Source organism: Tympanuchus pallidicinctus, unplaced genomic scaffold, assembly GCF_026119805.1.
Source record: "Tympanuchus pallidicinctus isolate F22 unplaced genomic scaffold, pur_lepc_1.0 scaffold16, whole genome shotgun sequence".
Taxonomy (NCBI): Eukaryota; Metazoa; Chordata; class Aves; order Galliformes; family Phasianidae; genus Tympanuchus; species Tympanuchus pallidicinctus.
In genome coordinates this window covers 33,365,500-33,380,821 of record NW_026294679.1, presented here as the reverse complement: position 1 = coordinate 33,380,821, position 15,322 = coordinate 33,365,500, and the positions used below count along the sequence as shown (strand labels likewise).

Below are 15,322 nucleotides of genomic sequence, written 5' to 3'. Positions count from 1 at the left end.
AGCTCTGCAGCACTGTCTGTTAGCTCCAGGAGACCATCATGATACTGAACATGGCAAGTCAATACAGCTCCATCAACATCTGCTTAAGCATGAGTATTAGAAGCTCAATACATTTTCAAGAAAAAAAATACAGCTGTTAAGTAGTTACTGCTCCACTGGTAAACAATAAACATCTCTTCTTTCCTGTAAGAAAAATGGTCCAGCAAAAACTATGGATGTGCTGCAAAGAAAGGTTCAACTGCACAGCCATCAATATCAAGATTTGTTTGTCTCGTTCAGAATTGTGTAATCCATAAAGAATGCTGGAAATGATGGCATCCAGTTCATTAAAACCACATTTTCAAGCGGTAAATTGACTCATTTCAGAGTTGATTTTCCCAGTCTCTTTCAGAGCCAGTGTAATTTAAATGCTGCACAGGTGCCATGCTGATTGGCATTAGTTTCCAAAAGCAGGCTCATTTACAAAGAGCTTAGTGCCTCTCCAGTTGGGGGAAAGCTTGTTATAACCAGACTATATCTCAGACTGCCCACGTCATCCAAAACGTTGCAGGTGAGGGGTCCTGATAATGGCAAACAAATATAGAATTCATACTAGCAATGGGAATTTGAGAAAACTATTTAAAATGGCATCCACTGTACTAGCATGTGAAGAAGAACAAAGGAAGGATGAAAAGAAAAAAAGGGAAATGACATTTCTTCAAAGGAGTAATGATTTTTGCACTTGCCACAGTGGTCTGCACAAAAGGTTAAAGTACTTGTAGGTGCTTTTACACCAAGCCACAAGGAAAAATGACTTCCTATGAAGCTCTCTCTTTAAAGTTACAAAAAATAAGCCACAGGCCAACAAAAAGATTTCAGCATATGAATATGCATAATGTTGAAATAGTGATCTATCTGTAATCATGTTCCGTTTGCTTGTTTTAAAAGAACACTTCCATATTATTTATTATGGTGAAGAAAAACGCCCATCCAAGAGCTGTTGTAAGACTGCATGAGAATTCAGTCTCAGTTAAAAACTGCAGCCCCATAGAGAAGAATGCAATTTCAGCAGGATCAGAGCACTGCATGCAGTCACCTTCCTCTGCTGAGCTAATAGACAGTTCCATCAAGGGCTGGCACCAGTTTTCTACTTTGAGGGCCCAACTGCATCCCATTCGATGCTGCTAGGAGTAGCATTTGCTAACCCACACTAACTCTCCATAATGCCCATCAAATATTTTCTGTATGGGGCTCACAAGTGGAGTCATTTTAAGCTTGTTTTGGTGAGGAGGCTGAGCCTTGTGCAAAGTTTGCTTTGCAATTTGCTAGAAACCATTTGTTTAATTTGTTAGTAGTTCTCTGAGCTGCCAAAATGCTGATTTGTTTAGCAATGGTTGAACACTTTGAAAATGAGAACATTATTACACAAAGCACAAAGCAAATGAAATACTCTGCATATTTCCAGACTGACATTAGTATCACTGGTGTTGAATTAAACATACATGCTCTATCTTACAGCCATTTATACAGAATCATAGAACCCTTAGAGCTGGGGGGGACTTTCAGAGGTCATCTGGTCCACCTCCCCTGCAATGAACAGGGACATCTATCACTACATCAGGTTGCCCAGCCTCGCTGTGGAAGTTTCCAGGCACAGGCATCTACCACCTCTCTGGGCAGCCTGTGCCAGTGCTTATAATTCATTCCTCCTGGCAGATGAACAGGAACATGGTGGCAGTGAACTCTGCACTGTACTGTGCCTTCAGTCTGATTCCAGCCTGCAGCTGGCCACAGTGAGTGACAAGCAGCCAGCTACAGAAGTTGCTGTACTCTCACATGGAATAAGCCTAGAAGAAGTCCACATTAGAATCCCTGATCAGAAATAGAGCCATGCCTGTGAAGGCAGTGCCAGAGCCTCTGTGATAGGGATGCCTCAGCTGTGCTGCTCCATCTTGTTGGACATCCCTGCAGTCCTGAAGGTCAGCCAGCCCACGAGGGACATTTCTGCACCATCACCTCCTGCAAGGTGTTATGTGTCTCAATTGTCTCCTCTCTTCCATACTGCACTGGGAGAACTGCAGTGTGCAAAGGGCACAGATCTGCAGCTCCTTTTCAGACATCCTCAGCTTCTAAGCACCTAACGTACTGCATGCACTACTCCAACGAGTAGTCTTTCCCCAGGCCAGATGGTAAGGCTTTTGGATTCTTTCAGCTGAAGGAGAGTAAAAGCATCCAGAAAAGCTGCTCTGAAGAGAGCCTGATGAACCTGTTCAAGAGATAAAGCTCATGTATCTAGAATAGTCAACTTCAGAGGCAAAAACAACAGCTCTAGGGAGATGGTCAGAACCACTGTGTGCTAACACTTACAGATGTTCTTTCCAAACATGGTTGCAGAAATTTCTACTACCACTGCTTACTTCAGAGGTTTAATTAAGTGCCTGCTTCATGTCAACCCATAGTTTCTGGCTAGACCACAGAAATTAAGCTGAACTAAAAGAATACTATTTGAACAGTGGGACATCAGAAGTTGGCTGAACTCTGATTTGAGTGCTACCAGATTTGTTTTACACTGTGCTTTCACCAACGTTATGACACTGGTCTACCACCACCTGGTACAGCAAGCTGATACAGTTGCTATTCATACACCCTAAGTATTAACACAGAAAAACATCCCGGGAAACCATCCCAGAGAATGCATGGCAGAGGAGGCAGATTTGCAGCCCTTTGGGACACAGAAAGTGATTTGTCCATCTGTCACAGCTCCCACCTTTGGGCATGAGCATGGCTTACACAACACATAACGTAGTATTCAGCAAAGCTGACTGACATGAAAACAACATGGAAGTGTGTTATCCTCCAGCTGGTCCAACACTTTTGAGGTATCTCACCTCTTCACTTTCTGGAAGCGAAGCTGATTTTTAAGAAGAGTGTGTGCTGCTCTGAATTCTGATGCAGCCCTTAAGAGTTAGGAGGGATAGCTACAGCTCTCCCTTACTCCTGCATCAGGCTGCAGGCAGACACAAAGAGGGCACTCACAATATCTGAGAAAGAATTTTGCTTACCAAGACAGTGCCTGTGCCACTGCAGAAGAAACAGCAGATTCTGTTGTTTGCTGTTTGTTTTTATTCTCAATAAAAAACAGTAAAATCACCACATGGTTCTTGCATCTCTAGGAACCTGTAACACGTACCTGCTGTTCTTCCTCTCACTACAAACTGGGGTCAATTAGATCAGCAAGAGTACAGGCAGAAATGAAAAAGGGGATGCAGGAGAGATTACAAATGACACCACAAGCTTCCAAGTGAAGATGCAGGAGACAAGATTAGGGATGCAGGGCAGAGCTCTGCCACACAAATCCAAGTACAAGTCCACGTTATGAGAAATCTCCCTTTCCCCTCCCATTGTGAGAATATGGCTTATTTGAGAGGCAATGTGAATGTGAAAAGGCAAAATGTGCAGAACAGTAACCTGAAGCCATCAACACTGCCTTCTGGTTTCCTCAACAACCAAATGAGCCAGAAACTCAAGTGACTTCTCCTGAAGACAAGCATTTCAGACAGCACTCTGCCAGCTGGTACCACCTTTCCCTCAGAGGCCTAATTGCTGAACAGTCTGTTTACATCCATGTCCGTCTGCAGACAGACACTGGCACAGCCTGAAGTATCTGGTTGAGGAGCCACAGAGGACAGGTAAAGCTGTGCTCAGATGGCAGTGGTAACTCAAGGTAAGAGAGCAAATGACATACATGCATACTTGGGGAATGAGAAGTGCTTTTCTCAGATGCTGGAAACTGGGAACACCGTAAAATGTGAGGCTGCTGCCTTTCTTTTGTGTTCTCAGGGATTTGCAAGGCCATTTTGTCCACGTGGTATTCAAAAGCAAACACATTCTGGCTCTGCTGTTGGCTCTTCTACCATATCAAAGTGTGAAGACCTGCTACCTCCCATCACGGTTCACATTTTGTGCCTGGCTCAGGGACCTGAATGTCCCTGCTCACGATTGCTTTGATTCTTAAAACTGGGACCACGATTGCTTTGGTGATAAAACCTCTTTCCTATCTTTATAAGTCTCCACTGCTCTTTCTCAGTGTGTTTGGGCAGCACTTCCTCTTCTCTCATCCTTCTGCCTTCCCCTGTCTCCTCCTGTCCCTTCCTCCTCACCAGCAGTTGTCCTGAGCACTCTTCCTCTGGGTATCAAACTTCAGGACAGTGAAGTGCTGATGAAAACTCCCCAAAAGCCAACTGTTCAAATGAGAAAAGATACAATGTTTAGTCTGTCCTTGGTCAAGAAGTACTTTTATTCAGTGAATAGTTAATTGTACTGATATAAAAAATAGAGTTTGAAGGCCCTGCCTGTGGCGGGGAGAGGGGTGGTGGAATGATGATCCTTTGGGTCCCTTCCAACCCAAGCCATTCTATGATTCTATGATACCTTCCCTTCAGCTCACTACTTCACATCTCTTCTTTGGATGGAGGTGCTGCTCACCCTGGGATTAATGACAAAGCAGTGCCTGCACAGTGCAGAACACATCCTGCCATACGCAGCTCTGTGCTGTTCCCTTTATGTAAATATTCTCCCATTTCTCATCCTACCCAGTGAAGGAAAACTGAAAGCTTCTAGCTGAAAGCTAATGACCACGATCCTCATTTGTCTCACAGTATGCTGTGAGCCTATGGTTTATAGACAATCTAAGAAGCAAAGAGCAGACACACAAAAAAAACCCAGCTACTAAATTAAACTGAAATGATGAAGTTCATTAATACTTGAGGTCACCGAGGGTTCAGCATCAGCAGATGCCGTTTCCTCCAGCCAGAATTCTAAGTTTTTAACTTCACTATCATCAGAAGAGCTGACATTTCATCCATTCAAGTGAAATGTAAAAGCACTTTCACTCAGGAATTTCACATTACAAAGTTTCAGAGAAAGTTACTCACTTAAGAAGCTCAATTTCACTAAATGTGAGAGCATGATTTTGCATGATTAAATATCATCAAAAAAGAAAATGGAAAGACTACTACAAATGTGGGAATCAAACCAAGAGGTCGAGGAGTCCCCATTACAAAAGCCTACGTAATCTAGTTAGCCAGATACTTGTAAAGTGTTTTACAAATACATCATCTGCCAAATTCTTCAGCTATCTATCCAGCAGACTGTAGACTGAAAATTGAATATATACTACTTACTCATTGATATCCCAATATGTACAGCAAGTACATGTCTGTTTCAACTGAAAAAAATATAAGCACTGGCCATTACCAGGTATTCCTGAATATAATAACTTGGCCACCCTTTTTCATGAGCTACTGCACAGAAGGGAGCACTGATCCCATGTAGACCATGAATGGGAGAAGGGACAATGCAGTACTGCACTGTACAGAAATGCAGCATTCCCAGACCTCCCCCAGGCACAAAGTGATGAGGTCAGCTGGTGCTGACTCCCTCTCCTCTTGATATGTCATCAGTGGTGGATGTAACAGCATATAGGACCTTCCATTGCTGTTAATGTCGTTCAACTTCTGATCATGGAATAATCCCTATGTACTGTGCCACAAATGCACGTGTACAATCTCTGTTATGGAAGAAGATATATCTATCAAAATATGCTTTCATTTTCACAACAGTCTTCTGCTAGTTGCACAGGGAGCTGTGACAAGCCTGACAGAGGTATTTTAACTGCAATGCTTCATATGATGTCTCAGGTCATACTGCATTATCACAGTTTCAGAGCACATTCTCTAATATTGGGGTCTGTTGTCATCACAGAAAAGTCAGGGTTGAAACAGACTGCAAAGACCATCTAATTTCAACTCCTGCTATGTGCAGGGTCACCAGCCACCAGACCAGGCTGCCCAGAGCCACATCCAGCCTGGCCTTGAATGCCTCCAGGGATGGGGCATCCACAACCTCCTTGGGCAACCTGTTCCAGTGCCTCACCACCCTCTGGGTGAAAAACTTCCTCCTAATATCCAACCTAAACCTCCTTTGTCTCAGTTTAAAACCATTCCCCCTTGTCCTATCACTGTCCACCCTCATAAACAGCCGTTCCCCCTCCTGTTTATACGCTCCCTTCAAGTGCTGGAAGGCCACAATGAGGTCTCTCCTGAGCCTTTTGTAAGTCCAGTTCCTTCAACTTTTCTTCGCAGGAGAGGTGCTCCAGCCCTCTCATCATCATACTAACCTCAGTAACTTAAAAAAAAAAATGAAAAAAATGAAAAAAATGAAAAAAATGGCAAAAAAATGGCAAGAAAATTATTGTTAGCTACCAATTTCTATATTGCAAGCAGATTTTCCAGTAATATATTACTGGAAGAAAAAGCATTGTACCCCATTTTAAATTTTATCCCCTGAATTATAATCTCTAATTTATACACTATACTTTCATAAATGTGCAGCAAATCAGCACAGAAATAAATTGGAGCTGGGTTTCCTAATATTTATGGCTATTCATTAGAAGAACAATTAGAACACTAATTACAGAATAGGACAGCAAAATCAGCTAAGTACAGCCCTTCCTCTGCGATTCAGCAACTATTAATTCCACAGATCACAACTCATGGGGTGGGAAAGACCATCTGCCATGGGACAGCGTGGTCACTTTTGACACTATTGGCTGGCACTTGGGCTCCCTTCCTGGCAAAGCACTGACCAAAGAGGTGACACAGTTGCAGAGTGGAAGGGAGTGCTCACCTTATACCTGAGGCATAACTCACCTAGTGCTCCTTGTTCCTCAGGGCAGGCAGAAAGGTGACAGCCCAACGCTACTGACCCCTAGGGAGTCCTCAGCTCACATGAGGGGGAATGCAGTGAGGTGGTATAGCAGCACAAATGACTTGAAATAGACTTACAGTCAGTTTCCAGTGAAATGGGAACACGGTATTCTCATAGCCTTTAAATTATTTTCAATCCCTTGCTACCTTAGAGGAGTTTCTCTATTTGACATTCCCATGCCCTGGGCTTACTACCATCGAGACCATGATGGTCCTTACCTAGAGATTACAAAATCCAGCAAAAAAATAAAGACAAATATTGCATATGAAAAAAGCTTGTGCTGTGAACATACCATTTTTCTTTGGTACAAGCTATTAACGCTTTTGTAATTAGAGCTCAAACATGGCTTAAACAGGAAGGTGTAAAAGATGGGATGGGATATTAAGTGAGACATGTTCAAAGCCAGACTGCTCAGGCCTTTTCCTTATAGGAAGCACAACAAAATGTCCAGAAGTCCTTTTGAAGTCATTCAAACAAGAAAATCATTAAAAGGAGAAAAAAAATCTCTCACACTTGGAGACAATCAAAATAAAATAGTCAGTAAACAGAACTCCTTTGTGCCTGAAGCTCTGCAAAGAAACTTCCTGCCACAGACCATCCTTTTTCCAATTTGCTCTCACATGGGGTTGCAATAAGCTCTCCGAACACCCCCAAGAGATGCTTAGGACATCTTGTTCTTCCTGTCACCCTTGCTGCCTATCTATCCCATATTCCTCTCTGCAGAGTCCTCGCATTTTCTGCCTTCCATTACTCTCCTGTGCCTCATACTCAGTTTGTTCAGAACTTACATATCCCCACACACACAAGTCCCCAGCCCAGCAGGGAGGAGCAGTTTGCAGTTGGGCTGCATAATGCATTTATGAAAAACTGTCGCGTTCTATAACGGAAAACTTGAATTACACTGAAAATGTTTGATCTGCGCCATCAGCTCACTATTTGTATACAAATATGAGCCTATCTGGGTCAGTGAGATCTCTGTCTAACACAGATGTGCTTTGGGAGGATCAAACCTAACAGTTTTCCTGTAGAGAACACGAACAGAGATCCACAAATGCACACTCTGCCTTTCACAAATGATCATCACTGCTCAATTTCTGAGGACACAACAGCAGCGAGACTGCAGTTAACAGTATTACAAAAATTAAGAATACATTAAAAAGATACTCAACAACAAGGATCTTTAAACTTACTTTTGGATGGGACACGCAGGTTGGATCGTACCACTTGTAATGAGTCTGCCTGAACTCGAAGTTCATAACTTGTCACTCTTTCATAATCCAGAGGCTTTTTAACAGAGATCACACCTGTTCTGTTATTAATAGCAAACATATCTGAAAGCCAGCAAAAGAACAGAAGTTTTGTCAATGACAAAATGTTTCTATTTTGTGAAATCATGGCTTTGACACCAACTCCAGGCAGCATACTAGAGCTAGGAAGCATACTGCCCCCAGTGGAGGAGACACACGTTGGACATGGAGATGACTTTACATTGTTAATAAAGAAATACAAGACTTTCCAACAGAGAAGGCTAAGTGCAAGCTCTATATAAAGTAACTTCACCTCTTTTTAAGAAGCAAAGTCTGCTCCTGCACCTGTTTTTGTTTGTGGCTGGACAGGCTTGACAACAACAGCAGGAACAGTCCCTCCTGCTTGTACTGATGAGGCGGGACCTCACTTTAGCTCACTTCTCTGCTAGTCACTGTTTCTTGAAAACTTCTGATGCATTCACTGTGCTCAGCACACTCAGATCAAGTTACTAGTACTTACCCTCTTCATTTCCTGACACAATTGAATATACAATAGTTTGGTTCAAGGCAGCTGCCATCACTGTAGTGACCACAGTTCCTTTTGGTGCACTTTCACTCACTGGGGGAGGTCTGCAGAAACGAACAGAAGTATTTGTGTTATCCTCCCTGATAACGATATTGCCTGAACAGCAGAATACTGACAAACTCGCCCTTCAGTTGGCAATTTCAACCATCCATTTTGCTGCCAAAGAAGGATGACTTGCATTAAGAAAGATTTAACCCCTGCCTTTGGCAAATGCAAAAAAAAAACAATTGTGGGCCAACAGACAAAAGGTGAGAGTATAAAGATATAACAGTCTTTTGATATGATAAATGAAAACCAGGAGATAATGAGTAAGAAATAACAGAAACACAAGAACCATCACACCCTGATAAACTGCAAGTAAAACCTTAGACCACAACAGTTCTTTCATTAAAAGCACCTTTACTGAGAAAAATGTAATCTACCAGGAACATGTGCAGGAAAATTCCTACATGAGTAACCCTCTTTAAAATTTGAACAGTGAGCACTATGAAAGCCACTATGAAAGCCACTTTCACAGGAGCTTCCACTCAACAGAAAGAGCTGAAAGTTGCTCTAATCACTCATTTCCTGTCATAAAAGCCAAGATGCTGCAATCTGAGCATATAGATGGGTCTTTTAATTGTTTTGGAAATTGGATTTGATTCACTGAGCATTGAGGTGTGAAAAAAGAAAAAAGACTGTGCAACTAACATTTATCTCATCTTCTCCATATCCTCCAGACAATGCAGACTGATGAACTCATGTTGTATGAAAATAACGACCATCCTCCCGAAACAAACCTAAGTTACTTCTCTCCCTCTCCTGTAGTTCAAATGCTCTGCCTCCTTGGAAAATGTGATGAGTAACACTCTGAGATGCTGTTTCCTCCAGGAAACCATGATGACTTTCACATAAATGAGGAGTTCATTTGTGATAATGAATTCTCACACGGCAGAAGTATTTCAGTTTTGAATTCTGCAGAATTCTCGACAGAATCTGTACCTCCACTAACTTCAGAGCATATTTTAAGCAATTCTTCTTTCAACTTCCTCCAGATAATGTTAGAACACACCATCCCCATACCTTTCCCATACCAAGAGTAGTAAGTTGGGATCCCAGTTTGCAATCTGACCTATTGAATCAAGCCTACACTTCACCTTCACACACCAAGAGAGCAGTCTGTCCTTCACTACAGACTTTTCCTTTGGGATGAACTCACCACAGGTCCAGTTTCTACACTTGACCGCTCCTGCCTCAGATTACACTGTCCATAAAGAGTATGCCAAAGGCAAACCGTATCCATGACCCACGGGGCTATGATGCCCTCTTTCTTCCCTTGTGACATCTTCCATCACTTCATATCCTTCATTTGTTTTGTCAGTGCAGAGGGCCTAGGTCCTCTTTAATTCAATCACTGCATCTTCCTCAACATGTTGGGACACCAATTCTTCTGAGATGCCTTTCAATACACAAATAAGGGGGGAAAATATACTTCCAGGCTGAGCCACACTGTACCATAACACTGGCCCTTTGACTCTTTCGCGAAAAAGATTCTTGCATACTTGCTTTTACTCATTTACACACAGAGCAGATCACCAGATCCATTCAGCCAGTTCCATTCTTCTACCTCAAATGTGCTGTCAGCAGTACAATTCATTATTGGTGCTGATTTATTAAGCTACAGAACTGCTGTTTCACAGTGCATATTAACATGCATTCTACAAATGCAAAGGTCAGTTAATATTAGAGAAAAAAGGCCATCAAATCTGAAACCATTTCAAGCTGTAGCTTTTTTTTTTTTTTCTTAAAAGAGGTCCATGATGCAGGCGAGAGTGGAAAATAAAGATCCCCCTAATATCAGTTGCTATATCATTTTTTCTTTTTCTTCTGAGGCACTTAGTTTGAACAAAAACCCTATGACTATGTGTGTACAAAACCCACAATTCATCTGAAGCACAGTTTATTCTTTTAATAGAAATGGCCTTGTAGCTTCCCCTCCGACACAGCTAAATTTAATGAATTGACAAATCAATATTTATTAGGAAACAGTTTTTGTGCTCACTATGAGAGACCATGGACAGAGTGGACAGAAAACTGCCATGGTAATTGTATTGATATCATTTCCCTGATTAACTAAGGTGATCGAGTTCAAAGGGAGCAATGCATCAGCGGAATTAAAACCTACAACCAGGTTCTTAACATCTTGCTGAACTGTACTGACGGGAACCAGTAAAAGACAAAGGTATTCAACTGACAATATATGGTTCTTTATCCTGTACTACAAGCTCTAACAAGCTTTCTTAGGGGATAAGCTCATCATCTGGTATTTCTTCGGTAACCATCACAGCAACATGTAAGTTGGATGACATTCACTTCAGTGCTTTGACAGGAATAATAAATAGTATCTTGCTAGCATGCAGGATGGGATGACTCCAACTGAGGATCAGTGGAAACCCCATAGGGTCCTTGGTCTCAGCATGATGCCACTCCACTGCCCAAGCCATACCCAATGAGGCACAGTAGGAAAAGAGGGCATGAAAGTAGCAGAGCACACAACAGAGCAGCCTCAAGGTTTGTGCCATGTTAAACTGAGGTTGGATTTGGAAAGAATAAAACACCTTCAAAAACTGATGCTTAATAATGTGCCTTCTGTCCCACTCTTTGCATTTAGTTATCCTGAACAAACTTAAGAATTGCCTGTATTTACAATCTCTCTTTAGTGCCTCTACTGTATCATTTGCTATTCATGAGCCATAAACTGTCCTTCAAAAAAATCCAACAAGAACAAAATAAAACAAGGAAAACTGGCATGTAACATAACAAAAACAAGATTAAAATAAATCTATTGGTTATAAAGAAAGACATAGAAAAAGTAAGAAAAAATGTACACAACTTATAAAAAGGTAACATCTTATAATTTGCTACATCTCAATTATTGTCATCTTGGATCAGAAGAGGAAATGAAGACAGGATACATACTAAATACACTGGTAAGGTATATTTTTTAAACCACAAAGTGAAATCTATCCTTTTCCTCATCTTCCCTTTGCTGAACAAGTCAGACTCTTGTTCATTTTTCAATTTGTCTGCTATCCAATGTGCTTTAAATGCACCATGAAATTTTTCTATCTCCAAAAGCATGAACATGAGATTTAATCAAAATTAAATTTAAAACCAGCAAACCCAATAATAAATTGGAAAATTGGTTTAGTACTGAAGTTTAATAGCATGATGCGCACACACGCTGCATTGGACACATCAGTTGACTGTTCTGTGGATTTTATTTTAGTTCATGGAGGTCCACTAGCATAGCTCAGAAGACATTTTTAACTTTATTTTTATGATTACACTATTAAAATTCTTAGCTCAACTTGATTAAAATCTCATATTGACCTCTCCTTGTCAAATAATGTCCCTATCTTCTCTTATATTACAGTTTCTGGAAATGTTTTGGCCTTAGCTACTTTTAACACTCAATGGCATTTCACCTGAAGCTTTCTGGCCGAAATGTTTCCGAACATTGCACCCATTCCTGCACAGACTTTCATCTTAATCCTCATGGGAAGCAATTTCATTTGGCTTTTTGTCTGTCTGATGTTTTGCATTGAAGAGAAATTATGTAAGTTATTAAAAAAATGTATTTTTCTAGAGAAAGGTGAAGTGTAGACAGAGCAATAAATGTTCTAAAATGAAGTGAGCTAAAAGTGAGGAGGTTAAATGGAAACTGAGACAGCTGAGAACAAATCTACAACAGAAATGCTTGAAATACGCCTCACTGTGCAGCTGAGTTTTAAAGAAATGTTAAATAAAAAAAAAAAGTTTAATTGGTGTAGCACTGCTGATAATTGTAGAAACAAGCAAGCAAGAAGTAACGGCACCTCCTTTTGTTTTCTCACCAACATTTAGGCTACCTTGGCTGCTCCCAAAAAGTGAAGGACCTAGCCACATTTCCAAGCTGCAATGGCATTCTCATCGTCCAGTCTGTGCAGCTCTAACAATCTGAAGGGTTTGACAGAGACTGTGAGTCTTCTCTGCAAAAAGTCTTTTGTTGTTAATTAGATACACCTACTAAGCAGCACGTGTTCAAAGTGCGCTGAGAAGGATGATGCGTTCCTCACTGTACTTAACATCCTCACTTTCTGCCTCAATCCTCAAATGGGTTCAAGACATTCTGACCTTTTCACGGCATTTACATCCGAAACAGATGACAAGGGAGTTTGGGCATTGCTGAAGTGAGCTCCTGTCATAACCTATTATCTTTTAAACCGAGCATCAAATTTTATTCCCAGGAGCTCTCTTGTCAGTAGGCATCACGCATTTGTGTGATCCCAGTGATTTTCGTAAATTCCAGCTGATGACATGAAGACATAAATATTTCTGTCAAATATTACTGTAGAAGTGAAAAAAGAAAAAATCCCTGACAAGCAGAACGCAGATCTCTCTCACATACCCAAATCTGCCTGAGAGATGGGTATCAGTGGGATCAAATCTAAGACTATAGATAACGCAGTGTTTTTGTGCTCTTACCTGGCTGACAGTTGGTTGGGTTTAGTGCTACATTTGTGTCAGTACATCTCTTCCACTTCACCATTCCTGGAGTGATCTGCTTCTACACTTCAGCCATGGTGCCAAAAGCAGTCCTCAGCCCTGACTCTCACACCAAGCATAGCAAGGCAGACTCCCTACATGCACCCAGGCCCCATGCTACTTCTGGTGTAATCAGGGCAGCTGAATGGGAACTGCTGAATCATGGCCTGAACTTCTGATTGACCATCTGAGGCAAGTACTGAATCAGTCATGGAGCACAGGTGAAGGCAATTCAGCTGTGTGACCAGAAGGGCTGGAGCCTGGCTGCACCTCTCCTGGACCCCATATAAGGGCTGACTGCCACTGAGGAGGGATCTCTCTCTGGAGATTGCTCTTTTGGAGGTTTTTTTTTTTTCTTGTGAGCCCAGGACACAGATAAGCTTTTCCATTCGTTTTCAACTATCCCTTTCCAAAGTGATAATCTTTCCAGCTATATGCTCTCTAAAAACCAGCCTTACCACTCTGTATGCTTGTCAATTGTATGGCAGCACACAGCTAGAGGCACTGCTCAAGGGGTAACGTTAATTAAAATTAGTGTTTCCTTCTTATTTGGTAAAAAGTAGCATGAGATTTTAATAACTGTGATGTAGTATAACTTAGCAAAAGAGGAAAAACAATGATTCTTCTACTACACAGTAAGCATCTAATTCCCTAATTTTTTCAATGAAAACCCTTAATATCTGCTGCAGAAACCATTTAATTTTCTTATATCTCATACCCACATGCTGAAGTGTGCTTTTGTACTTGGTAACAAATAATTGCCATGAGAACACCCCCATACAATACTGATCCCAGGGCAAAATCACATACATTTTCCTGAAGCTAAGCCTTCACTGACACCTGAGGCCAATTAAAACTGCATGTTGGAGCTCATTCCTCTAACGCCAACTTGGGGAAAACACTGAGGCTCCCTTCAACTCAAAGATGCTACATCAAAAATGTTGCCAGTGGTACTTCCCTCCTTTTTATGTCTTTCCTTTATGAAATGCATATTCCACAATAGGAAACGTGGGATGAGCAGTACAAAGACTTGGTCGGCCTGAGAAAAGGTTTACCCCCATAGAAGCTTTAAATCTACAAGTGTCTTAAAATACACTCTGGAGGGGCAAAACCAACATCCCTACAAGAGGGGGGAAATGACCCATCCTATGAGCACTGCTTAACATGGAAGGGAACTCAGTGAGGAAAAACTTCAGTAAACAGAGGCTTGAAGAAATAGAACTCATGAGCACCCTGATGAAAAAATAACCACATTTAAGTCAGAAACATATATCCCGACACACTGACCTGCTGTTTTATTTAGGAAGCACCTTAGTTCCTTAGTAAAGCCATTCTGCTTGTGTGAAACAAGTTATGGCCTCTGAAAGTGCTTTGCTTCTTGAAGGGATGTGCCAATGACAAACAAGAAAAGCTTGGAAACCTCACTGCTGCTCACCACCCCAAAATGCTCCCTTCCCCCTCAGATCTCCAGTGTCCTTGGGTTGAACTGCTCTTCTCTGTCCTGGTTTGAGGAAAGGACATTCTCTGCTGCTGTCCTGATTTCCAAAAAGAACTTGTCAGGAGATTTCTTTGAGAGATGTACAGATGAACTTTTTTCCTCCCCCAGGAATAGTTATTTTTTCTTCATATTCATGTTTCTTTCATTCATTTGAAAAGGAGCCAAACTCTCAGAATAGTCACAACAAGAACAGCAAAGATGCTTCTAACTAAGCCCCAGACATTCATAGCAGAGATGCCGCTCTGTGCCACACAGCGTATCTTTTGTTGAACAAGAGAAGGTCCACGTGTCACGAAACAAGAGGTCACGTGTCAGGTTCCTTTGCACAGAACACATTTTCATGGTAGTGTGTTGTGCCCAGCACAGAAGCACAATGCCACACTACATCTGCCTCCTGTAATACCCTCAAAGCCCCAGCTTCCCAGATTTCTTTGTACACTGGAATCAAACTTCATATTAACATACAAGAGGATGCATAACTTGAAACAGGATGTGGACTGATAACACAGCACTAACAGAAAATGTAAGTTTCCAGCAGTCTCCTTTTTCTGCTAAGAAGTGGTTGAGCACCTGTTTAATGTGTCCACAGGCACTAATTAGGAACCAATGACGCTGCTATTGGTTAACATTTCATTTTTTGCTACAGCAGCATGTCACTATTAGCAATGACCTTCTAGT

General features: G+C 41.5%; 1 protein-coding gene across 5 annotated transcripts in view; it reads right to left on the bottom strand.

The window, feature by feature from the left end:
- PCDH15 (protocadherin related 15) overlaps positions 1–15,322 on the bottom strand; it is a 669,788-nt gene that overhangs the window by 63,516 nt on the left and 590,950 nt on the right. For all 5 annotated transcript variants that reach the window (XM_052677550.1, XM_052677554.1, XM_052677555.1 and 2 more), the window contains 2 exons: positions 8,515–8,624; positions 7,938–8,078 (listed from right to left, as the gene is read on the bottom strand). In XM_052677550.1, coding sequence (XP_052533510.1) covers positions 7,938–8,078; positions 8,515–8,624 — 251 coding nt within the window. The remainder of the gene's footprint in view (positions 1–7,937; positions 8,079–8,514; positions 8,625–15,322) is intronic.